We start from the raw sequence: 27,819 nt of genomic DNA on the forward strand, positions 1-27,819 counted from the left end.
CATAAACACACACACACACACACACACACACACACACACAGTGGGATTCAGGATCTACAGGTCTTCTGTAAGTCTATAGCTCATTATCAGAAAAAGAAAATTCCCTTTGAATGACTTCCTGTTTCCTCTCAGCTGTTTAGTTTTTAAGCAGGGTCCTGCCGCCGTGAGCGTGTTTCATTCATAAGAGCACTCTTGTGTTTCGCAGGGAATCCCGGGACCTCCAGGGAAACCAGGGCAGCCCGGGACGAGAGGACCTCGGGTGAGTGCGTGCTCAACTAAATGAGCCATTGACCTTTGACCTCAGATACAAACAGGAAGCGTGTAAAATGCAGCGCGACACACTTTTCTCTCCAGCGTGTTTGTGTTTTATTGGATCTTGTTAGTGTCTGGTCAGCAGGTCGATCAAACCGGACCGGTCACACTTCTTCATTCACTCCTTTGTTGATATATTAACAATTATTCATCATCATTTAATATATAATACATTTAATACTCATTTTGTAGTTCTAAATATTTATCACATAATCTGTGCATATTTAATAGATTTTTTTTTTATATATATAACTAATATATTACTTGCAGTCCTTGGGCTCTATGATGTAATATAAAATTTACCCCAATAATATAAATAAAAAAAGGAAAACATATACAAAAAATATGTGCAATATATCACGTTACATTCCATATAAAAATATGTATATTATTATATATTATTATTTTATGAATGTTCATATTTATAAAATATACACTGATTTCTTTTATAAATGTTATACATTTTATATATTAACACATTAAATTATTTTATACTTTGTTTTTATAGTGTTTATTACATGGATCATTTCAATATAATAAAAAAATTATAATGTGATATAAAAGGTACAACTGTGTAATAAAATAAACTGAATAAATCAACAAATAGATGTAGGTTCAGTATATCACACGCTCCACCTTTAACTTCAGAGCACTGATTACTTAACAGATCTGTCTTAAGCCTTATTTTTAGTCTAATAAATAAAAATAAGTAGCAAAAATAAACGCTTGCTGTGTCTAAGGTGAGCAGGTACTAAATAATCATTTTTCTGCTTGATTTAAAATAAGTATTTTACACAGATGATATGTGGTTTTGGGTGGTCTATTCGTTTGACTAAAGACTTCTAGCTCCGTCAAACACAGAGAGAGCCATACAGCCTCGAGACTTTGTTTGAACTTTGACCTTTGTTGACAGGATGGCATGCGAGGTGATGTTTTAGCAACCGTAGTCAACATGTAGTGTGCATGCGTCAAAGCACCGCCGCTGTGTGTGTGTGTGTGTGTGAGTGTGTGTGTGTGTGTGTGTGTGTGTGTGTGTGTGTGTGAAGTGTTTTAGAGCATGTGTTATAAAGTCTGACTGCTAGGCCTTGTTCAGCCGGCACCCTTTTCATGTTAAATGTGTATGTTATTTGTGTGTGTGTGTGTGTGTGTGTGTGTGTGTGTGTGTGTGTGTGTGTGTGTGTGTGTGTGTGTGTGTGTGTGTGTGTGTGTGTGTGTGTGTGTGTGTGTGTGTGTGTGTGTGTGTGTGTGTGTGTGTGTGTGTGTGTGTGTGTGTGTGTGTGTGTGTGTGTGTGTGTGTGTGTGTGTCTGTGTGTGTTTGCTTGTTGAAACAAAGAAGTCTTTGAGTAAAGTGATCCTACACTGTTTGCTCTTTCTCTCCTCAATCTTTGCTTTGTTCAAGCACTCGGGTAAGAAGCCTCCTATTGTCAGCAAACCTTCATTAATGTGTCCAAAAATACAGTAAAAACAGTAATATTGAGAAATATTATTATAATTTAAAATAAATGTTTTCTGTTTGGATTATGTTTTAAAATGTAATTTATTTCTGCAACGCAAAGCTGAATTCCAGTCTTCAGCGTCACATGATCCTTCTAATATTAATATTTGCTGCTCAAGAAACATTTCTGATTATTATTAATGTTGAAAATAGTTGTGCTACTTTTTTTTCCCTAGGATTCTTTGACAGAATAAAAAGTTCACATTCACAGTTTTGATGATCATGTGTGTGTATATATAATTATATATATATATATATAAAATATTTTAAAAATTGTATGAATATATACAAAAACAGCCACATTTTGAGTGTTTATTGATTTTGACAATTTGGTTTTAGTGAAGTTTATTGCATGTCTGGGTATAAATCAGTGATTTGGTGCTTTTTATTCTTGTGTGTTTAATATTATCTGAGCAGAAAAATAATATTCAGTATTTTATCAGTATTTAGTTTGGAGTCACATTTTATTGCATGTCTGGGTGCTAATCAGAGACTTGGGACGCTTTATTCTTCTGTGTTTATTATTAGCAATATTTCATCAATATTAATTTTTATAGAATGTTTCCCTCCAATAACACCCATTGACCTTGATCCTCACTGTGACCTCTGACCTCAGAAGGGAAGTCGTTTAAAATAAGAACAAGGTCAGGGTCGCATGAAAGGTCAAAGTCAGATGGAGCTGAGAACTGACTTCAATCTTGGTTTCCTCTCAGATCCATTCACTGTAAACTGAAAACACTTAATGCCCAAAGTGTACTTAAGTGCATGAAGCTAAAATCATCAAACAGAAGGAATGAAGTAATAATGCAGACGTGTTCTGAGCCTGGCCACTAGGGGCACTCAAACAGTTTCTATTGTCAGAGGGTGAACTATTAAATGCATATAGTTTAGTTGAATTGCTCATTCCTAATGTGTGTATTGATTATATGTTGTTTCTTATAGGGACCCGCAGGACCACACGGCAAGCCGGGTCGATCCGGTCCACCAGGGATGAAGGTAAAGACCGACTCACCCACGCTCAGAGAGAGATAACCCGCGGTCTGATCCCGTGCATCTTCCTCCGTTCAGCCTTCTGTTATATTCATCACCGCTCCGCCTGCCGGTGGACGGATGTACACACACACACACACACACACACAGCCTTTGATTTATTCGAGCTCATGAGAAGCCCAGCAGGTAGTGCTAAGACTTTCCCATGATACAGAAAGGAGTGTTTGTGTGGTGTAGCTGCAGCATTAAACACGGGTTATAAACCAAAACCACCAAACGTCTTTCCAAGTTAGGTGTGCGTGAGATCTCCTGGTGTGTGATCGCTCCGCCTCTTACATCCCTGTAAATGCTACAAAGGCGGTGAGCGGCCGAGCGGCCCGGCGGGGAGTGTGTTTGTGTGATCGAACGCTCTCCGCTCTGTGCTTCATTATTTCTGCCGGCCTTTGAAGAGAAACCTAGTTAAGGTGCGACGGCCCGGAGTCAAACTTCCCACATGTTCTCGCTCTCTTATTCTGTCGGTGACACACACACACACACACACACACACACACACACACACACATGTACACACACACACACACACACACACACATGTACACACACACATGTACACACACACACACACATGTACACACACATGTATACACACACACACACACACACACACACATGTACACACACACACACACACACACACACACACACACACACATGTACACACACACACACACACATGCAAAACCCGTAATTACAATAGCATAAAAAACTCAAAACGGATGAAATAACGACCATCTTTAAACGGCTGAGTGTTATACGATGAAACGTTGTTGTGTGGTTCTTTCTCTCAGGGGAAGAAAGGAGACCCCGGACTCTCTCCTGGAAGAGCACCAAAAGGAGAAAAAGTGAGAAAACGCTCTTCAGTGCTAGTGACAGTCAAAGGGTTGTTCCTGATGGGAATATTTGTCCACTGGCTCCCGTGACAGTACTGGACTATTTGTAAAGTCACTGAGAAAACTCTCTTTTTTTTGTTCAGCTAACACAAACTTCATTATCTTGAATGTTGACGTAATGTATTTTTTTGTTTCTTGGAAGATGTTTGTTTACAAATGACAGACACTAATGGTTAAGTTAGTCTAAAGTGAAGCTGGCAGCATTGTCTTTCTTTGTAAGACTTCTTACGAGACTAAGATTTTCAGAAAATGGAAATAAGCGTCTGAAGATGGTCAAGGCCTCAGAACTACTAACGTCAAGAACGGTGGCAATCAACAAATGTTAAAAAGATGAGCTCTTTACATCGCAGTGTAGCATAACTGATGAAGCAACAAATAAATTAAATTAGCGAACGGCAAAATAATAATCCTATAACAGTAACTGCAAAATGTATTCATGCAGCGATGCACGCTGGGAACTCACAAAGCCTTAACTAATATAAAATGCTTTATTCAGACTTTATTCAGACCTTTTTTTCCGTGTGCTGTGTGTGTTTGCAGGGAGATTTTGGTGTGTCTGGTCCTGTCGGTTTAGTCGGTCCAGAAGGCCGTAAGGTAAGATATTCTGAATCATTCTCTCCGTTGTTTGATTATTTCTCGTCACTAATGTTGCTGTGCACTTGCTGGGTGACATATGAGCAGATGTTTGCGTCTTTGCTTACCAGACCCACACAAACACTCGGAGCGCTCCGACTCGCTCTGCCTCGCTGTGTCTTCCGTTGCCACGGAAACCCAGCGCAAACATCAGAGGGAATCCCCAATGAGTCGTCTATCACTCCTTTATGCTCTGCGCTCATACACACGACAAACAAGGCTATTGAGAGTCTCACAGTCATTCTCCACGAGTGACTCTCTGTGTCATGACCATTAGTGTGTGTGTGTGTGTGTGTGTGTGTGTGTGTGTGTGGCGTCTCAGCTGTGCGTGATTATAGCAAGCTCAGACTCTCTGCCAGGCGTTTTAGTGTAAGCAATAGCACATACAGCTATGTGTGTTTGAGTTGGAAGGATATAGCCGAGGGATCTCTGGAAAAATCCTGTAGTGGATTCCTGGATCGAAACGATGCTCGTGAACATGCATATGTTACGTCTAGACCAGCAACAACTAATTAATCCAATCAAGTAGCTGACTGTGTCGTTATCAAGTCTCGCTCAGTTTAGACGCAGTGCAAAAATTCAAATTTAAAATGAAAATTCAGTTTTACATCAATTCATTTTTCTATGGCATACATTTTTAGAAATGAATAGTAATGTAAATATATTACAGCGTTGGATATAAAGTACATTTTAATTTATTTTTGTATAATAACTAATTATGGTGACGTGTTTGATTGTCACTTTGTCTAATTTACAATCTTTTCACGCAGATAAAAAATAAGCTGATGATTAGCTGCATTATACTGGATATATAAAGGTTACTGAATATTTATTTCAACAAATTTTTTTATGGTGTGTGTGTATAATAAATATATATATATATATTTTTTATTTATTTAAGCAGAGAAATAGCATGATTTTCTTCAAAATACTAAAGTATTATTTTATTTTTAGTGTATTATCCAGTTAGTTGATTTCTTTAGTTGAATGTATGAATGTAGAAGTGTTTTGGTGTGTGTTTGTGAATACCTGGCAGGCTGCGCGGCTCTCCATGTGCTTTGTATTACATGTCTGTGAGTAGAAAAAGAGACATCAGGATGTAGAGGAGAACCTCTGGAGAAACGGACAGCGGCGCGTCGTAAACGAGTGAATGAATGAAGGTATGACGGAAGCCAAGAGTAAAACAGAGCCGCCTGTGATTGTTCACCCAGACAGATTAGAAGCTGATCCACTACAACCTTTAACACAGATTCTCCTGTAAACAGTCCAAGATGGTCTAGATCTGCTAGATGGTGCACAAACAACACGTCTTAAAAAGTTAGAAGGGAAGGGGTTACAAGATTTTTTTTTGGATAAGATTATTCTGACATAAAATGGTCTTTTTATCATTTTAGTTTGCTGTAAATGCTTGAGATCAGTGGTACATGTGTAGCTGTTCGCTGGAATGTGGAGGAAGAGGCAGGAATTAGAGCTGGGTTTCCCACAAACAAATGTAATGGAAGAACCAGACGTCTCTCAAAGCCCGAGTGTGACAGGATGGATTTCACTGGTTTGGCAGAGAAGAAAGAGAGTGTGTGTGTGTGTGTGTGTGTGTGTGTGTGTGTGTGTGTGTGTGTGTGTGTCTTGTAGTTTTATGTTCTTGTTTGCATTTCTCTTTAGAGTGATGGTACTTCATGCTACTGTTCTGTCTGTCCATCCGTCTATCTCTCTATATCCTTCATGTTGTTCTGTCTGTCTCTATCTATTCTGTATCTCTATCTATCTGTCTTTCTATCAATCCTGTCTGTCTATACATCTAGCACTATCTATCTATCTATCTATCTATCTATCTATCTATCTATCTATCTATCTATCTATCTATCTATCTATCTATCTATCTGTCTCTATCTTTATTTCTCTCTGTCTGTCTTCCCTTCCATCCTGTCCATCCGTCCATCTTCTCTGTCTATCTATCTTCTCTGTCTATCTATCTATCTGTTTAGGTTGTCCGTCTGTTTAGCAGCTCATGTTCAGTTTATGTTCTCACTGTTGTAAGACATGCTCTTCAGAAGAGCGGTTCACATGCAACATGGAAAATATTCTCCTCGTTTATCCATTTTTTTTCTCACTCGAGAGGTCTCACACTTCGCTGTATTCCTCACTCAAAGCCGTCTCTCGCTCTGTTCCACCTTCGATGCGTATTTTCCGCTCTGTGTCAATGTCTTGCTGTAGTCAGCACAATATTGTGCCTGTAAGACTCGTGGGAGCTTGACTCTAACAGGAAAACATTTCTATCTGTAACACACACACACACACACACACACACACACGTTTGCTCACTGAAACCCACATATGTTGTAAACGCACATGTGCAGATGCGCATTTTGTTCAACTTAAAGGCGCGTGTGGAAAAAAATCACACCGCTGCACTTATTGACTACAGATGCATCGGGTCAGTATGGATGGATCTGCATAAAGCGTGCTCTCTCTGGGAGACACGTATTTGTTTTGTTTCTTTCTGTATTCTTTTTTTAGAAAGTGGTTTGTAGCCTTTCATTTGTCTTACAGTTTGTGTGTATGTGTGTGTGTGTGTAAATCACTAAGTGTTTACTAACTCGTCATGTGGGCTCTTTGTGAACAGGGACAAAAAGGCCATCCAGGACCACCAGGCCTTCCCGGGGAACCGGTGAGTAATGCAGACACACAAACAGCGTGACACCGGCAAACAAGCACATGAACAAACACTCAAAGTGTGAGGAGATTCTCATCCAAGTCATAACTAATCCATGCAGAGATTTACCTCTTAAAACACACACACACACACATTCACGTGACAAGAAAAAAAGTCCTCATAAAGCTCTCTGTGTTATTTAAGGTGAACCGTCCTTACGAGTCAAAAGTTTAGTGAGAGGAAAGATAAACACACACACACACACACACACACACACACACACACACCCAGAGGAAAGTTTCAGCGCTCAGAGGGTGTTCTTTCATAACTCAGGAGACGCTCATTTCTGTGCCTAGCATCTCTGAACAGAAATACATAAGGATAGATTTTACACAAATTTTCAGAACACTCTCTCTGTCCGCTATTGGCTAGACAAACAAATAGCCCCGCCCCCAAAGTAATGCCATTGGCTGAGCTAGTATAGTCCTAACTGTCAGATAACTACACACTTTGCATTTTTACAATATGAATGAATATATACATAATGTAAAAATGCAAAGTAAACTATATTTGATATTTAATATTTTTACGTGTGTGTAATTGTGATTTTTTTTTTTTTTTTTTGGATGATGATGACGATGATAGAAAAGAAAAACAATCATCAATGACTTTAGTGTTCTCAGCTATTTAACGTCTGGTTTTTAAAGATTCTTAAAACTTTCTTCTAAAATTCCTGCTGAAATACAGCAAGTATAACCATAGAACAATCATGAATAGCAGCTCTTGAAAAGTGTAAAGAAAAAAGTTTGTGTTTCTTACCTCTCAGTACAAACACATTCATGCTGAAGTTGTGATACCCAAACACACTGATCAAGAAATCAGGATTATTGCTCCTTATATTATTACACTATTGATTTTTTCTGTTACATAGGCACTTCTGTATAAATAACAATGCATTAGATGAAAATGTCATTACAAAACTGCATCTAACTGCATTCATCATTTCATTCATACTGGGTGTCATCACTATAAACACACTTAATATATATTAAATATTAATCTAAATTATTATGTCAAGTCCAGCAAACAAAAACATGTAGCTTTTTTGTGGTTTTCCTGTAAAATGAAAGCAATCGTCTAGTGTTTTGTTCCAAATGACACTGATGCATTTTTCATGTTTAGACACGGTTTGTGTGTTTTTTTGAAGTAAATGAATGTGCTTGAATGTGTATGAGGAGAACCAGTATTTCTCTTTGTCTTATTTTTCAGGGGGAACAAGGTCCTGTTGGAGAAGCTGGAGCCAAAGGCTATCCTGGCAGGCAGGTGCAGTAGATCTTCCTCTGCTGTGGAGTGTGTGTGTGTGTGTGTGTGTGTGTGTGTGTGTGTGTGTGTGTGTGTGCGTGTGTACGCGCGCGTCCGTTTGTTCATTAGAGTGTGTTTTGCTTTGTTTTTCATTGACTGCTCATGGAAAATATGCAATTAATTTAGCAGCACGTTGCCCTGGCATAGATATTGGGTTTTGTTCAGTATAGCTGCAGGCCATCACTATTGAAAAGCCCAGCGTTCAGTTAAAGGAAAGGATGTATTTGCTCTCTCTGACCGCATAGTACTGAGATGTTTTGACATGCTTGCGTTGTTTTCATTGATGAAGTTTTGGATTTAATCAGAATAAATCTCCATCCTTTTGAAATATCCTTCCAGAACCCACAGGCCTTTGTTTTTTAACACATCTTGAGCTCATTGCAGTTGCTTGTATTGAAATATATAAAACGGTTCCCTGGAAAACATGAATCTGATTGGTCAATCAGAGCATTATGTGTCAAACATAACTTAACCGTCTTTTTCTTCTCACATAATAAAATAAATCATTAAGTCACAGTCATCATTGCAAATAAACCAGCCTTTTTCTTTTGATAACCTAACCAAATCAAGAAAAAGCTCATTTGTCAAGCATTTATGTATTGCATAAATTACATTTTTTTTATTAAAGACAATTTATAATAATATATGTTAAATGCACACAATATAATCAAATCGGTCTATAAAAAATAGATCAAATAAACAGTTTTGTGGCTCTGTTTTATACATGAAGCCTATGATAAAACCATTAAAAGTTCATCATGGGCACGCAAGTTTGAATACGTCTCAAAAGAAACAAGCTCTTAATTTGGGCTCCGTTTTGCCTGTTAAATGATGTGTGTTGATTAAATCCTAAGCCTCTCTCTGTTTTTCTTCTCTTCCAGGGTTTACCTGGACCTATAGGGCCTATCGGGCCGAAAGGGGCTCGGGTGTGTACACGTCTTCTTCCCGTTTGATGTATGATTGCAGCTTACAACGCTGTCATTGTGACATCTGAGCTGTCCGAGCGGGCCTATAGTTACCGTCGCTAGGTTATTTGCATTGTTTGATCTTTTACAAAGCTAAAAATGTAGCTTACGACTCAGTTGAGTCAAGTGATTTGACCTCGACTCCAGAAGAGAGGTTTTTACTACTACAGCTTCTCTTTTCTTTCGTCCCCCTGGTTTTTCCTTTTTCTGTTTTTTGAGTCAACAGAGACTCAAGCATGACAAATTTGCTGCTGACAGCTGCCCGAGCCATAAGTGTGCGTTTATGTGTGGTTTTAGCCTCCTCCGGTCACATTAACATGTTCCCATGTACAACCACCTTCATTTATATCGCCCTGTCGTCTATTTGATGTATTCAGAAACAATTTATATTTTATTCTCACTTTATATAGCTTGCTCACACACACACACACACACACACACACACACACACACACACTCTTTGGCTGTTGTGTTTGTAGTCGAGCTGTATTAAAGGCTCTTTATCAGCCGAGGCTCCGCCCCCATTGGCTGGAATTTCCTGTTTAAAATCAGAGTGAGGCCCTGCTGTCTTTAGTCAGCGCACGCACACACACACACACACACACACACACACACACACACACACACACGTGTCTTCCAATCAGTGCTGTGTAGTAACTCATTACATGTAATCTGGATTACGTAATCAGACTCCAAAAATAAAGGACGTGTAATTACATTTTAAAATGATCCCAATTAGATTTTTTCCTTTTTCATGATTACATGGTATTCACACAATAACAATAAATTATTCATCATTTATTGATTCACCACAATTAACCCCCTTTCTAAATGAATATACCACTTATGTACAGAAACCTTGCTATAATATCAAGTTTAATGCATTTCATGAAGCTGATAAAGAATGGACTCTATTTTCGTTTTATTGTTGTTGTTTTTTTAATGTAATGCACATTAATGCCATTCAAATTTATGCGATAAATGACTTGACCTGCGCTGCCTAATATGTGTAATCCAAATTCTGCTACTAACTTCTAACATTTTCTTTGTGTAATTAATAACCAGACTTACAGTGGACAACGATACTGGAATTTCTGATAATAATACAATGATTTGTTACAATACATCCAATAATATTGTCATTCAGAATCGTATTTGAAAAACTACCACAGCATTAAAGGAATAGTTCACACAAAAATGAAAATCCCTGAAGTAGTTCCAAACTTGAATAAATTTCCTTGTTCTGCCAAACACAAAGAAATATATTTTGAAAAAAGTTTGTAACCAGGCTTTTTCGAGTCACCATTGACTTCCATAGTAGGAAAAAAATACTATGGAAGTCAATGGTGACCCAAACAACCTGGTTATCTTTTTTTTTTTCAGAAAATCACAAAGGCTTGTGTTTGGCAGGGTGAATAAACTACTCCTTTAAGGACCTAAAATGTTTGATTTTCATTGAAAGCGGTATACAACAAAGCTAGATTTTTACACTAACAAAAACTTCTTGAGGTGGTAAAATAATGAAGAAATTTGCATATGTAATATTAGCAAAAAAAAAAATATTTTCCTTTCATTGCCATTAACAATACTTCTAGGTTTCCTAAACTGAAGTTCATGAAGCAGTCTAATATTTTTGAAAGACAGAAGCATTCCAAACACAAAAAATATGATCATTAAAAAAGTAAATGTATTTTAAAATATAATATAATCCAATTACAAAATATTTCATTTTTGGTCTCTGAATACATAATACAGTTACTACACGGCACTGTTTGCTTTAAATGTTTTCAGAGAGAACTATTATTTTTCCCATTTTCACCCAAAATAGGGTGATCGTTGGAGGACTATAAACACATGTCATTTTTAATTTATAGTAAACTGGACTCATGCAGAAACTCCAAATATGACTCACAAAAGTGAGATAATGTTCCAGGAAATCTCTAATACGGACAAAGGCATCACTTTAGACTAATAAAAAGAAGATAGAAATACTTTAACTGATAAAACATGATTATAATAAAAACACAACTATAACAGTATATAGTTTATATATGTTTTTAGACTAAATTAATGCTAAAACATATTTGCTGGATGTGTGTGTGTTCTTGTTGTACTCTTTGTTTGTGCATGTTTTCATCGTTTGTTCCCTGAAGTGAGCGTATGTGCCCTTGGACTACATTGTGGAGGCCAGCACCATGCAGTCCATGGGCATATACACTTACTTCATGGCCTGCATCAACACGAAGACGTCCATCCGTTCATCCATCCATGACCTCTCCAGTCTGTGTGATTTAGTTCAGACTGACGTCTGCCGCTGGATTACCAGCGATTATATGTCTTATGAGTTGTGTTCTTTAGTTACTCTAAAGAGTTTCTAGTTTTACTTTGTCTCTGATGTTTCTTCTTAAACTGTTGATCTATGAAATGAATGGGAATTGTTTACTAAACAACCACCTAACACACCCTAGCAACCATTTAGAACACCTTATCATCCATATATCTTGTAGCAGCTACACAAAACACCTTAGCAACCATATACTATATAACAGCTACCCAGAACAACTTACCAGCCACAGGAAGCACTCTAGCAACCACATAAAACACCTTAGAAACCACCTAGCACACCCTAGTGACCACTTGCAACACCTTAGCAACCATATACCATGTAGCAGCTAGCCAAAACACCTTATCAACCATATACTATGTAACAGCTACCCAGATCACCTTAGCAACCTCTCATAACACCTTAGAAACCACCTAGCACACCATAGTGGCCACTTACAACACCTTAGCAACCATATACCATGTAGCAGCTACAACCAGCAACCATAGAGAACAACCTACCAACTACTTACAGCACCTTAGTAACCACTTAGAACACCCTAGAAACCACTGACAACACATTAGCAACAACCTAGCAAACCGTATCAACCACTTACAATACCTTAATGACCAGATACCATGTAAGAGAGCTTGCCAGAACACCTTAGCAACCATATAGAACACTCTAGCAACCACTCACCACACCCTAGCAACCACCTAGCATACCCCAGCGGCCACTTACAACACCTTAGCAACCATATACCATGTACCAGCTACCCAGAACACCTTAGCAACCACATAGAACACCCTAGCAACCATATAGCAAATACTCAGAACACCTTAGTAACCACCCTGAAAGCTTTGGAAAGTACTAAAAAACCTTTACAACAACCTAGGGCATCAACAACAACATCAAAACTACCCAGAACTGTTTAGCATCCACCTAGAAAGTCCAAGTAATCACATTAAAAATAACCACAAAAACAGTATAGGAACTACCTGCCTATCTTAGCAAACACCTTGAATGCCCTAGCAACCACTCAAAACACTCTGGTAACCACACTGACCATCTTGCACATCACTTTTTAGGATTTCTTTTTTAAAAGCGTGATTTGTAATCATACTTTCCTGTTTTTCTCTGTTTCTGTTATTGTTATAGGGTTTCATTGGAATCCCTGGACTCTTTGGTTTACCTGGAGCTGATGGTGAAAGAGTGAGTCTGTTCAACAGTCATCTGATCATGACACGCTCCAGCAGTGGGCGGTCGTTCCAGCAAATGGTCATTGTGTAAAGCCACTAAAGTACTTCAGATCTGTTAAAACTCCCACAGATACAAATACCTCCTTAATGCAGTCACATCAACGACATGATGAACCGTATGACATCATTTCCTTTTCACAGTCTACTAAATGCCAAGCACTTAACTAGCTAGATAGTAACTGATTACCAGATTGCAAAAATAAAGTACTTGTAATTACATTATGTTGCATTTCAACATATTCAGAATCAGAATCAGAATCACTTTATTGCCAGGTATGTTTGCACAAACGAGGAATTTGTTTTAGTGACAAAAACTCTACAGTGCAACACGATAACAAGACAAGACAGATATAAAGAGAATTATGTACAATATACAAAATATAAAATGTGCAACACAGCAAAAATAAAAATATATACTATAGACATTCAAGTGTAACAGGAATTATGTTTGTGCAGTGTTATAATCAGATTAATATAATCAGATTACAGTTACTTTTTATGCATCACATTATTAAGTATTCACACAGTGGCAGTTCATAATTCATTGATTCACCCTAAATCTTTTTCTTTTTACAAATGAGCCTTTTACTTCGATTGGAAAACCCTGCTGTTATGTAATGTTTAGAATGTATTTTCTGTCTTTTCCTTCTGTTCATCAATAGAGTACACTCTAATCCCATTCAACTCTATATAACAAACACATTAGGACAGAAGTAATCTAAAAGTAACCCAAAAGTATCCAGACTACATGTGTAATCCAGATTGTGTTACCAACTACAATTTTTGTCATGTCATTTTTAATTAGTAATAAGACTACAATTAGTATGTAATCCACACAGCACGGTTTATGGTATATGAGTAAATGCTGATCATTTCTTACTCTTACAAGTATAAGGTGTTTCCTGAAGAAAAACAAATGCTAACTGCTGCTACAGTTATTAGTAATAGATTAGTGCTAGATTTTTAAATCAAGTGCTGCCCACTACTGGTAGATGTATGGCAATAGACCCCATCATTGAAGTGTGTGTGTGTGTGTGTGTGTGTGTGTGTGTGTGTGTGTGTGTGTGTGTGTGTGTGTGTGTGTGTGTGTGTGTGTGTGTGTTGTAAAAGTGGAAACTACTTCCAGCTGGTTCTGGCGTTCAGCTGAGGGTGTTTGGATGAGTCATATGATAACAGAGTGTACACACACACACACACACACACACACACACAGACAGAGATAATGATAAAGGCTTCTTTCCAAGGGTATAAGTATTTTAACTGTTATTAGCATTTATTTACTGTCTTTCTCTTTCTCTGTCTCGTATCTTTTTCAGGGTAGTCCTGGTCCACCGGGGAAGAGGGGCAAGATGGGTAGGCCGGTAAAGTTTTGTCTCAACATACTTTATAGATACAGATGTGAATTTTTTTGTAAGCATGTGTGAGAAAAAAAATTGTATGTTGTATGCCCAAGCAGTGTAACAAATTAATTTTAAAAGTACAAACAAGTAGTTTCTCAATATGAGGTCAGTAGAGCTGCCTGCATAAAAAAATGATTTATTTAATTTGAGTTATTTTTATGTCTGAGAGAGAAAAAGAGAGATGCAGAATCAGCACAACCTTTGACATCTGACTTCATCAACTTCCTGTTGAATTAGCAAGGCTCTGAATGATGTCATTATTAGCAGCACTACTGTTGTTGCTTATGCTTTGACCCTAATCCATGGTTTAGTGGAAACATGCGGGATAGCAACATGCTAAAGACACTCGTAAAAAACCACCAGTCACCACATACTGATGACCTAGCAATCCCTTACAACAGCTTAGCAACTGCATACCAGCAGCTAAAACACCACAGCATCCGCTCAGAACATCTTAGCAACTGCATAATGATATCCTAGCAACCATACACCAATGACCTAGCAACCATTCTGAACACACCATCAACCACTCAGAACATCTCAGCAATATCATTGCATACCATCTAGAACACATTAGCAACCATTCACCTTAACAACTACCCATTACATCTTAGTAACCATCTAGAACACCATAGCAACCACTGTGAACACCTTAACAACCATCTAACTAGCCAGAACTCTGTCAACCCATCAGTACAACTTAACAACCCTTCAACCAACCATCTAGAACACCCTAGCAAAGACTCTGAACACCTTAACAACCCCTTCGAACGGCGCAAACATTCAGAACACGCTAGCAAGCACTCAGAAAACATAAACAAGCATGTACCAGTGGGCTAGCAACAATCCAGAACACCCTAGCAACCATTTCCTAGCAACCACTTACAGTGCAGCTTTGTCGAGGCTTAAGCTTCTTTATTAATAGTTGAAATAATCAGCGAGTGTGGTAGTGATGTGTTGTAATGTCTCTCTCTCAGGGTTTTCCTGGAGATTTTGGAGAGCGAGGCCCACCAGGACTGGACGGGGAGCCTGTGAGTTCAACATTCGGGCTTTCATGCATTTTCTTTTGTCTTTTTCTCATGATCTGATGAGAAATGCACATGAGCACAGTGTTTGCAAGCTTCCAAACAAGCAGTGGAAGTGTGTGTGTGTTATGTGTGTAACTTCCTGTATCTCGACTAAACACAATTTTCCATTCACCACTTATGTGCTTAACGCACACACACACACACACAGACACACACACACACAGACACACACACAGACACACACACACACACACACACACACACACACACACACACACACACACACACACACACACACACACACACACACACACACACACACACACACACACACACACACACACACACACACACACAGACACACACAGACACAGACACACATGCACACACAGACATACACACACACACACACACACACACATACACACACACACACACACACACACACACACACACACACACACACACACACACACACACACACACACACACACACACACACACACACACACACACACACACACACACACACACACACACACACACACACACACACACACACACACACACACACACACACACACACACACACACACACACACACACACACACACACACACACACACACACACACACACACACACACACACACACACACACACACACACACACACACACACACACACACACACACACACACACACACACACACACACACACACACACACACACACACACACACACACACACACACACACACACACACACACACACACACACACACACACACACACACACACACACACACACACACACACACACACACACACACACACACACACACACACACACACACACACACACACACACACACACACACACACACACACACACACACACACACACACACACACACACACACACACACACACACACACACACACACACACACACACACACACACACACACACACACACACACACACACACACACACACACACACACACACACACACACACACACACACACACACACACACACACACACACACATACATACAAACACACACACACACACACAGACACACACACACACACACACACACACACACACACACACACACACACACACACACACACACACACACACACACACACACACACACACACACACACACACACACACAGACAGCAGTGTTGTTGTATTTTCTTTTTTAAGCTGCTATGGAAGCCAAATTTAATTTGTGAAGTACAAACAAGACTGTGGATATAATGCTGAATATAAATAACTGAATATAAAACCATCTTAGACTGATATATACTGATATAAAGATGGTGTTAGATCATGTTATTTGACTTGATTTTACTTGACTTATGTCTTTTTGTCAAGATTTCTTTATTTCTTCCAGTAGTATTTATTAATGTATTTCAGTTATTTGACTTAGATCATTCACACTGAATCAGTCCTTGGGTCAGAATACTAAAATATGTGATGATAATTGTTTTGGTTTATTAGTTGAAAAAAATATCCTTCCAAAACTGTCTCTGATTTGTTGGGAGTACGTGACATCACATCAGGAAGTGTTGGAGTTAGACCCCGCCTCTTTTTCACCTGTAAATGTGGGGACTGTAAAAACAGGAAGTTGAAAGCCCTCTCATTTCCTGTTCTCCCTGTCCTGAAAAGAGGAGTGAAGTGCTCCTTTCATCCTTTCATCACACCGGGGGAACGAGAGGAAATGGCTCCGGCGCGCTGCAGCAGAGCCAACAACAAACCATCTCTGTTTCTGAGAAAACACTCACACACTCTCGTGAACGGCCATATTAATATCTCTGAATATGAACACAGCACATGTTATAAACGACATGCGTGTACTGACACACGAAGGAAAGCGTAACTCTGTGTGTGTTTCTGTGTTTTTCTCAGGGTGTTATAGGAGCTCCTGGTCCTCCTGGTGTCCTTGGATTGATTGTAAGTTGATTTAAGTGTATTTTAGGGACGGATCTGAACTAAATCTGACAACACTAGACGTCTGGAGATGTCCTGATTAGAAAAACAAATGCTTCACGATGAGTAAAGTACTGATGAGTGAACAGCTGACCTCAGACACGTAGAGCTTGCTGAGGTTATGTGCAGGTATTTATAGAGGATATGCAGAATACAGGAAATCAAAGAAACATGGTTTATTAAAAGGTTTGAATGCATATGAATGCATATTATGTCAAATTAGACCTAGACTAACTACCACTGTTCAAATAAAAACAGATTTTAAAAAAAATTAATTATGGGTGTAATATGTTATAAGAAATCAATAGATTTTCTTCAGCAAGGATGCTTTAAACTGATTAATTTTTATTCATCACAAAAGTCTTTGAAGGATCACTGAATACTGAAGTAAAGATGCAAAAAATTCAACGTGGCATCACAGGAATAAATTACATTTTACAATATATTTAAATAAAAAAACTTTGTTTTTCAATTGTAATATTTGACCTTTTTTATACTGCATTTTTGATGAAATCAGTGCAGCTTTTACCCGCACATATCCGAATGCTGGACACTGTCAATTTAAAACTTGTACTGAGCACAAACAATAGTTAGGTCTCTGTCTCTCTTCTTATCCCCTTGTTTACCTGGCATGTACTAATTTGAACTCTAAATGATCAATGCACTTACACTGTCTGACATTAAAAAAATGAATCGCTGTTGATGTTGTAAGTCGCTTTGATGTAAATGCTAGTTTGATCAACCTGAAGCTCTAAATGATCAATGCACCTGACATTGTCGTTGATGTTGGATGTGGCTAGTTTGATCAGGTCGTGTTCAGCACACAGTGTTTTGTTGTTGATGTGGTGTGTCTGTAATCAGTTTGACCTAAAGCAAATAAAGTTCACTGGTGTCTCCTCTCCAGGGTGATATGGGCCCCGTCGGGATCATCGGTTTGCCAGGACCGAACGGACTCAAAGTAAGTCATGCACCTATGAAGCCCACACATATCCTCATCACTCACAGCCACTTTAGCTTGTGTGTGTGTGTGTGTGTGTGTGTGTGTGTGTGTGTTCCAGGGTGTCCCGGGGAACATGGGCGAGCCTGGACTGAAAGGTGATAAGGTGATCTGAATACTCTGTTATTGGCCTGTTTTACAGCAGCATGTGACGGGGTTCTCTCTCCCCATTGGTCACCCTCTGTTACGCATGTTTTAAAAGCTCCAGCATTAATTAGCATGTGATCACAGAGATTTCCTTTTGGTTATTGTGAAGAAAATGTGGTATTTCTGTAGTTATATTTAAGGTGTTAGTTTGTGAGTTGCTTCCTGGTTCAGTGCATGTTAAACTCTATTTAAACAGCTCTTGTGGCATAAGGTGTATTATAACAGTCAGCTAATTTCTTTTTAAATCAGTAAATAAGTAAATGCAATTTAATAAATAAACCATATGTATTCATGTGATACCTGTTAAAATCTATCAACAGACACAAAGTTTAACATGATGCTCAATAATTAAGTATTTTGACTAATAAAAAATATATACATTTTTGTAATAAATGAATCTTTATTTATTTGTTAAAGCAATACATGTTAAACTCTCAACCGCTTTTATGGCATTGATTATATTGGTTAATATTTTGTTTTTATTATTAAAAACATTTATTAATTTTATTTATTTATTTATTTACTCAAACTGCCTAATGATATTATGATATATTGGTTATAATGGCCAGTAATTTAGGTTTTTAATAAATAATATTTTAATAATTAATTAGTTTTTTAACTAAATGCACAGACATCAGAAGTCTATAGGGTCAGCAGGCTGGATGCATTAAAAGCAGACTTTTTTCCACCTTAATTATTCAGTAAAATAGTCTAAATGGTTATTTAGCACTAGGAATGTTTTAATTGAGGGATTCAGCCTTTTTTTCTTCTAGTGTATATAAAGCAGAAATTAGAAAATTGTATTTAGTTTACAAACAACAGATTCTTACATCTTACTAGCTCATGTGGATTCTTGAGGATGCACTTTTTGGTTTCCATGGTTTCCATGATTTTAAAACTTAAGGCGGTAGATAGAAACGCTGTCTAAGGAGCTTCACCTGCATTAAATCTGCATCATTGCTTTAGCTCTTGACTATGTTTGTTCTCAAACTGCTATTATAGAGTTAAAACAAAACTGATCATGCCCTAATGTAACCATGGCTTTCTCTGGTTTTTCTCTTTTTTTTCCCTACTTTTCTCTCTCAGGGTGACGTCGGGCTTCCTGGAGAACAAGGAGAAACTGGGTTCCAAGGAGACAAGGTATACCTTCCAGTTTCCCTTCTGTCTTCTGTCCTTCTGTCTTTCATAGACCGTAACAAACACACTCGTGCTCTTAAAGGAGTGTTTGTGTTAATATGAGTGTGTTTTATGTGGCTTTGTTTCAGGGTGTGCAGGGTTTGCCAGGCTTACCAGGACCTCGTGGAAAACCAGGACCACAGGTTTGAGGGGTTTTGTCTTTTTTCACTCAAACCTCCGTCATCATGTACACATGTCTTTCCATGAAAGTGTATGCAAGTTTTGAATATCTCCTGGTCATGTGTGTGTGTGTGTGTCTGTGTGTTTTTAAGGGCAAGACCGGAGAGAGAGGGCCCAGTGGATTATCAGGCCCACCAGGACCTGAGGTATGAATCAGTATTAACCTCTGATGCTTGTTCTATTGATGACAAGCAAATATAACTGATTCTGATTGGCTGATGCACTTCGCAGGGTTTCCCTGGTGACATCGGAAAACCTGGACTCAATGGACCCGAGGGCCCAAAGGTGTGTTATCTATGAAGAAAGCTCTTTTAATACATGCACACTTGTACAGCTTCATGCTGTTGACTAATGTTTTCTTCACAGGGTAAACCTGGAGCCAGGGGTTTACCTGGACCTCGTGGAGCGGCTGGACGAGAGGTGTGTGTGTGTGTGTGTGTGTGTGTGTTACTAGTCATAAGTGTGTTTCTTAGTAGACTTGTGAGACAAGAATGAGTTGATCTTGATTTTAATTTGTAGGGTGATGAGGGTCCTGTAGGACCAGCGGGACCAGTAGGACTTGAGGTGAGCCCTGAATGTGCAGATGAAAATTTCCCTGATTTTGCTGATTCTTTTTCACGTATTTGAGATTTTTGTTTATACTGTGCTTTGATGATGATATTGCATTTGAAGAGTTAAAGATGTTTTTGCATTCAATCAGTCGGGTTATTTTGATTAGGTTCAAATGTAGCAAAAAATACAGTAATGCATACACAATAAAACACAATCAAAACGTAATGTATTTAAAAAACATGATTTTTGAAAATCTCATTTGAATATCTCAAGACCTGAACAAAATAAAAACTAAATCTATTTATTTTTTTTTTTCTTTCTGGTGCAGTCGTCATTATTTGTCTTCTAACAAATCTGTATTTTTTGCAATTTTGGAAACATTTCTTATTGGAAATGTACATTTTAGATTGACACTGATGATGGGATCGCATTTATTAATATAAGGCTGTATAATTTTGGGGTGATCTGACCTCAGAACATATCAAAAATATATAATGCAAAATAAATATATATATATATATATATATTTGTAGTTGAAATTGGTGGAGTTCATTAGAATTTGTATATTTTGGGCTGAGCCAAACGTGCATTCAGCCAATTGACCACAAGGTGGCGCAGGAGGGGATTTCAATTTGGAATAACTTTAATTATGTTTAATATATGAATGGATCATCAAGGCTGTGAATTTCTTGTGTAAAAGACAGAAGAAAGGAATGAATCCAGCATCGTAAACAGCCTTTGAGTTACATAACATTCCCGCTCCGTCTCTGTTTTTCCTCTTTTCTCTGCCGTTCCACTTTTTCTTGTTTAACTGAACGCAGTGCTTCTCTGGCACAAGCACAGAACATGTCTGGATGTTCTCCATCATTCTGTCCTCAGACAGGTATCTGTTTTCCTCATCTCTCTGCTGTGCGGTCAGTAATTAGATACGTCTTGGTGAGACTCTTTGTGCTCTGACCGCAGCTCTTCTGCTCTAGTATGCATACTCATGCCTTTCTCCAACATAATCAAACAAACATCTGACACATTTAATGGATGAATCTCAAGAAGAAATGTCACATTTCAACAAAAACAAATATCATTTGTACATGCTGCTTGATTATAACAATTAAGGTTTTTTGGAAATGTATAATTTATTTGGTAATTATTAGACTGTTTTATGTGGCCTAACTAGTGCACATCAGTTATGAATGATTTCAAGTCAATTGAATTAAACAAGTCCGTTAAATAATGTATTATATATTGTATTTTCTGTGTAGCAATAAATAATAAATGAATTATTGTAACTCAAATAATGAGCTTATAAAATGTTTTTAAAAGGTGTGTTTAAAGGCATAAATAATGCTTTATATGAACGCTTTAAGTAGATTATTTTCTTCAGTTTTGAATTCAGTTTCTTACTTTTTAATGTGTTTATTATTACTTTTTTACATATTTGTAAAGCACTTTTTAAATAGCAGCTTTGTGTGAAATAAGCTATGTAAATAAACAAATTATAATTTAGTATCAATGTATTAAACCTGCATTTTAACTCTATTATAATGAGATCAATCAATGCATTGTGAGGTGCATAAGTATTGCATTAAAAACTTGCTTTTTTTTAATTGTGTTTTTTTCACATTTTATAAAGCACTTTTTAATTGCACTGTAAACTATATGTACTATATGAATGAAAAAACCTCACATCAGAATGTAGATCGAATGGTGTTCTTAATGCTATGCTGCTTATTTTCTTTTCCCATGTGTTTATCTGACCAGTCTAGTCTCTCATCATTATTTGTCTCCTAAGTAATGGTCTCTTTTCTGTGTTGTTTAGGGTCTGATGGGCAGTAAGGGTTTCCCTGGGGCTGCTGGACCTGAAGGGCTCAAAGTGAGAACATGAGCAGAATATAAACACACACACACACACATCTCGTCCACACACGCGGTCACTCAAACTCTCTGTGATGTCTTTCAGGGCGAGCAGGGTGTCACAGGAAAGGCTGGACCCATGGGTGAGAGGGTGAGTACACAGCCTGAGTTATGGCCTGTAAGCGCACTTTGACCCTTACACTGATGATCTTGTGTTTGTAGGGTCTCGTGGGATTCATTGGTCCTGCAGGGGAGACTGGACTCGCTGGAGAGAAGGTAAGGCACACCTGAGAGCAGCCAATCAGCCAATTACAATGATTTCTGAAGGATCATGTGATGATGCTGGAAATTCAGCTTTACATCACGGGAATAAATTACTTTGTTGCATATATTCAGGCAGAAACTGGACAGTATTTGGACAGTATCCTTTTTGAATAAATAAATGCTGCCTCGAAGAGGCTTCTTTTAAAAAAAGATGTGAAAATGTTCTCTTTGTGATTTATGAAGGGTGATCGCGGAGAGATGGGATTGCCCGGACCTCCGGGAGAGAAAGGATCTACGGTAAGGCACACATTCATACAAATACCGCACATTAATTCTCAGTATGCACTTTCTGCCTCAAATTATGGATGCTGTTTAAAACAGGAAGCTCAACCGTTCATCATAGTTACCTGGCCCACTTGTTCGTGTGTGTTTCTGCACGTCTACGATATTAGTTTCATTTGTGTCTGCAAACATACAAAACACCATATTACCATAAAAATATACAATGGAAAAAGTACAGTAATACCATTATTGTTATCTTTGTGACGTATGAATGTGATAAACGCCATAAATAATACCTAATCTGATGATGCTGAGTGCAAAATATCAATAAAGACGTCTTTCATAAATACTTAAAAAGGCTTTGTATTAGCTTTAAATTAGACACAAAACAACATCTTCAGAATTATTCATACATGTAAAAATCATCTGAGAATCAGTAGTTTTAATATACTCAGATTCAGACAGAAATCTGATTCATATATGACCTATTCTCTTTGTAAATAGTTTTCACAAAATCCATGATCTTTTAGGATCAAGTGTGTTGTACTTGAGCAAAACAGACAGCATTTTTGGAATCAGCAGCCCAAAATTATTATGAAACAGGTTTTGGATGTCGTTCAGCGGAAATGATGCAGGGTGGTGTAATAATGACGTACTATAGAAGATATCTCTTTGTAAAGTAGTGGCCAAAAGTATTGGGACAGCCCCTTCTAAGGAACAGGTTTGATCACATTCTAGGGAATTGAGTGCTTCTAATTTTATAGCAACAGTCTGGACAGGACCCTTTTCTATTCTAACATGACAATGCCTCTGTGTATAATTCAGTGTTTGAAAAGAAAAAAGATTGATTCAGTCGATGTGGAACAACTGGACTGCTGAAAGCCAAGTCCTAATCCCAGCCGAGCACTTCTGGTGTGACTGAAAGAGCAGACTTTGAGCCAAAAACTCATCACCAAACACCAATGACTGTACATACTGTACGTTTCGTATGGCGTGTGTTTGTGTGTTTTACGTGTTTCCCATCACTTACAGGGGCACCCAGGAACCCCAGGAGAGAGCGGCCCACCAGGACCACTAGGCAGTCCAGTAAGTCAACGGCAGATACTTCAGATAGTTCATGTCAAAAGCAAGCTGATTGTAGCGCTGCTCAAAATCAACACATTCTCTTAGTAGCAGTGAGAAAGATCAGAGAAGAAGCACAAGTGTGTATTATTAATGGTCTCTCTTTTTTAGGGCCCCCCGGGATCACGTGGACCCATCGGCTTGAGAGGACCTAAAGGAAGACGGGTAAGTCATCTGGGCATCATGAGTATAGAAGTGTGTGGAATTTAGTTCTTTTGCTTTTCTCTATGTTAAAACGGGCCAGGGGCTTAACCAGTGGTCTTCAGATTACCAGCCACCAAACCCAACTATTTCTGTTATAGTTACTTAACTGGTAGGTTAGCTGGTTTGTTAATTAGTAGACTGGTAGCCTAGCTAAGTTATATGATAGATTTGTAATTATTTATTCACAGAGATTTATATTCTTTGTTAGTTAGTAAGTTAAACCGATATGTTAAACTGATATGTTAGATAGTCGTCCGATAACTGGTTGGCAAGTTAAATTGTCTAATGGTCCAACTTGTAGAAACTGGTTAGACTAGTTAAACTAGTAGACTAGTTAGTCATCCTATAAATAAATTATGTTAACTGGGCTAGTTAAGTTATCTGTTAGAAGATTCTTAGTTGGGCTAGTTAGTCATTTTACAGATACAAAGTTAATCTGGTTGACAATTTAAACCATCTGATAGATAAATTCATAGTAGTTTAGTTAGACTACTAGTTTACTAGATACTAACCAGATAACTAGATAGCCAACCAGTAAGTATATTTTTAGCTAAAAAGTAACTAGAGTTCATTAACCATTATTATGGTTATTTAACTAGTTGTTATCTAATTGACCAATTGTTTGTTAGTGTAACTGATTAGGTTTGTCTAAGATTACTTTAGATTATTGGTCATTTAGTTACTGGTAGACTAGTTAGTAATCTAATAAACAGATTCTTTGTTTGTTAAACTTAAGTGGTCTAGTTAGATTATCTCTTTGAAGTTAGTTGGCTAAACTAGTTAGTCATCCAATACATATTTTCTTAAACTGGCTGACAAGTTAAATAATCTGATAATTGTAAACTGTAAATGACAGATTCTTAGTAAATGAAGTAGACCCTCTGATAGTTAAATAGTCGTCTGATTGATAGATTATTTATTAGTGATTCTTTATTAGTCATCTGATAAATAGATTTTATGTAATTAGCTATACTGCTAGTCTGTTTGTCATATAGTTTCTTTGATATTTAAACTTGCAGGCATGTTAGATAGATTCCCTGTTAGTTAATCTGATAGGCTAGTTAGAGTTTGTCATTTAAACTGGTGGACTAGTTAATTGTTTGATTACTGTGAGTTATTTTGGTTTTAATCTTTGTGAATGTGTGTATATGTTCATTGTGAGCTGTCAATCACAGAAACACACTGTTAGGTCTCACACACACACACACACACACACACACACATGGTAAATGTTTTCCATTAAGCAGCAGAATCAACATGAATTACTGGAGAGACGAGCGAGCAGAGGGATGTTAGGAGCGTTGAGTGTCTCTGTGCCGCTGTCTGCTCTTAGTTAGAGTCCCTCACTGAGTCTATAAATCAAGTTGTTGTCCTGATGATTTATTCATTCAATGCTGAGGATTTAACCCTGTTTTTTTGTTTCCTGCTTTCGTCACTAAGAAGTTAAATTGGCCAAAACAGATTAGCGTGTATGTGTGACATACCGACAAAGACTGAACACTCTTTATATATCAAACAGAGAAAAAATATAGCTTTAAGAAATTGTTGAAACTGTTACCAATTCATCAATGGTAGGAAAAAGATGATTTTTTCAATGCGTAACATTTTGTTGTTTTCGTGCCCTGTTTGCTACTACTTAGTGGTATTTGCTAAATCAAGTATTACTATTAGTTTAGATATTTATGCTATATTATAAAAGTCCCATAGACTTTCTTCAGGAGGAACTCAAGTCTCGCTGAACACTAGGCCATGATTCTGACTTATTTTCTGTATATTTAATGTTCAAGTTCTGTTTAATGTCCTCATTTCTTGGCAATAAGGACTTTTCTTTGACAAGTTGAGGATGCTATCAGCTCAACAGAAAGACATTCCTTCAGTCACTGTATGTTTCTCTGTATTTGAAACGTACAAATGAAGACCGGATCTGCTCTGGTTAGATAACAACAGGAGGGACCTGCAGAGTGACGCTGTTTGCAGCACTAAAAGGTGCTGAGAAGTAATGAGCCACTTTATTTTCTGTGGTTTATGGATGTATAGCAAGAACATTAATAAGAGCAGTAACCCTTATGAGGTAGTACCTTCAGCTCCTCCAGTGTGTGTGAGAGAGGAACAGAGAAAGAAAGCGTGTGCCAGCTGGCAGAGATTGTGTGATGATATTGTTTCAACAGTCTGATGTTTTTTGGCCGGACGCACACGCCATAAGTTAGTGTAATTATCAGCGCACACGCATTCTTCGAGAGGGAGCGAATGTGTGTCTGGTGTCTTGATGAAGTCCTTGTGTTCAGATGTCTTCAGAGTTTCTTGGCGAGTCAAACTGTTTGGGATGGTGAAGATGATTCGGTTGTTTAGGATTGTGTAGCATAAATGTGAGAGGTTTTTGTGTGCATCCAGACCAAGACAGATGCAACCTAGTTCTGTGCCATGATTAGAACCTCAAGAGCCTCTTAAAAATTGACCTACATGCACAACCCCAAACATCCCAACGCATCCCAACGCATCCCAACGTATCCCACACATATCCCACACATCCGAATCCTACAGTCCTGCTCCTCCTAGTGTTGGAGAATATATTTATTTTTTCCGTACGGTGGAGGGTCAGACATGTTGGGTGGGATGTCAGAAGATAGCTAAGCACATGAATATTGTTTAAATTATGCTCAAATATTTTATTGTGATAATTTATTGTTTTAATTGATAGTTATGTAAGAAATATGATTCAGCGATTGTTTTCTATAGTAGTTTTTATTTACAAGTGCAGACTCTGTTATTTATACATTAACACTTGTGTTATTTTAGTGTATACTACAGTATTTATATGTGTTTTTTTATTAGCTTTTATTTTTTAGTTTTACTTTTAGTCGTAATAATTTGGTCCTTTTTTGTTTCTATATATTTCTATGTAGTTTAAACAGGTTTATTTAGCCATTTTAGTACTTCAGTTTAAAAGTATTTCAGCTGCCAAGGTAACATTTATAAGTTTAGTTTTTCCATCTAATGTTATTTTTTTTATCATATTTTGGCTTTATTTTATTTGACAAGTGTTTTTAATAGCTTTGGCTTCAGGTTAAGTAGCAAAAACAACAATGCTTGAAATAAAATATGCTGACTAATTTAATAAGAGCAGCTATAAGAAGCTCAATTACATCGTGAATTGAAAGTTTATTTTAATACAAGACAAAGACAAAGCTCTCAACCTAACCGTTTAAATGTGACCAAAATAATCTACACTTTTATGTGTTCTTCATATTTCCTATTATTCAATCAGTGTGTGTTTTGTCAGGGGTGTAAATCTTCCAGGGTCTCAAGGTGTTCCTCAAGGTTCAGTTCTCGGCTCTCTACTGTTTATTATTTATATTCATCCACTTGGTAACATCATACACACCATGGATTTCAGTTTCATTGTTATGCAGATGATATTCAGATATACCTTACCACCAGCTCTGCCTGATTCATCTGGATTCATCTGGATTACTGCAAGTTACTGCTTTTAACACTGAATGGTCCTGCACCACCGTATCTGACGGAGCTACTTGACTCCACACCATCCCTTCTTTGTCTGTTTTCAAGAGTCGAATAAAAACATATGTTTAATTTGTACTTTGGATAACTGCTATATGTTGCGTGTGTTCATATTGTAGATCAAGTGTATAACAAAACCCTTTAGCTCAGGGT

General features: G+C 37.7%; 1 protein-coding gene across 1 annotated transcript in view; it reads left to right on the plus strand.

Moving 5' to 3' along the window:
- The window catches only part of col27a1a (collagen, type XXVII, alpha 1a), a 55,729-nt gene that overhangs the window by 13,255 nt on the left and 14,655 nt on the right, over positions 1-27,819 (plus strand). The window contains exons 4-28 of the mRNA XM_043229944.1: positions 206-259; positions 2,750-2,803; positions 3,646-3,699; positions 4,288-4,341; positions 7,001-7,045; positions 8,300-8,353; positions 9,274-9,318; positions 12,839-12,892; positions 14,256-14,300; positions 15,317-15,370; positions 17,292-17,336; positions 18,277-18,330; positions 18,431-18,475; positions 19,603-19,656; positions 19,782-19,835; positions 19,965-20,018; positions 20,104-20,157; positions 20,239-20,292; positions 20,392-20,436; positions 22,241-22,294; positions 22,382-22,426; positions 22,498-22,551; positions 22,783-22,836; positions 23,854-23,907; positions 24,055-24,108. Of these exons, the coding sequence (XP_043085879.1) occupies positions 206-259; positions 2,750-2,803; positions 3,646-3,699; positions 4,288-4,341; positions 7,001-7,045; positions 8,300-8,353; positions 9,274-9,318; positions 12,839-12,892; positions 14,256-14,300; positions 15,317-15,370; positions 17,292-17,336; positions 18,277-18,330; positions 18,431-18,475; positions 19,603-19,656; positions 19,782-19,835; positions 19,965-20,018; positions 20,104-20,157; positions 20,239-20,292; positions 20,392-20,436; positions 22,241-22,294; positions 22,382-22,426; positions 22,498-22,551; positions 22,783-22,836; positions 23,854-23,907; positions 24,055-24,108 (1,287 nt within the window). The remainder of the gene's footprint in view (positions 1-205; positions 260-2,749; positions 2,804-3,645; positions 3,700-4,287; positions 4,342-7,000; positions 7,046-8,299; positions 8,354-9,273; positions 9,319-12,838; positions 12,893-14,255; positions 14,301-15,316; positions 15,371-17,291; positions 17,337-18,276; positions 18,331-18,430; positions 18,476-19,602; positions 19,657-19,781; positions 19,836-19,964; positions 20,019-20,103; positions 20,158-20,238; positions 20,293-20,391; positions 20,437-22,240; positions 22,295-22,381; positions 22,427-22,497; positions 22,552-22,782; positions 22,837-23,853; positions 23,908-24,054; positions 24,109-27,819) is intronic.

Source organism: Puntigrus tetrazona, unplaced genomic scaffold (assembly GCF_018831695.1).
Source record: "Puntigrus tetrazona isolate hp1 unplaced genomic scaffold, ASM1883169v1 S000000116, whole genome shotgun sequence".
NCBI lineage: Eukaryota > Metazoa > Chordata > Actinopteri > Cypriniformes > Cyprinidae > Puntigrus > Puntigrus tetrazona.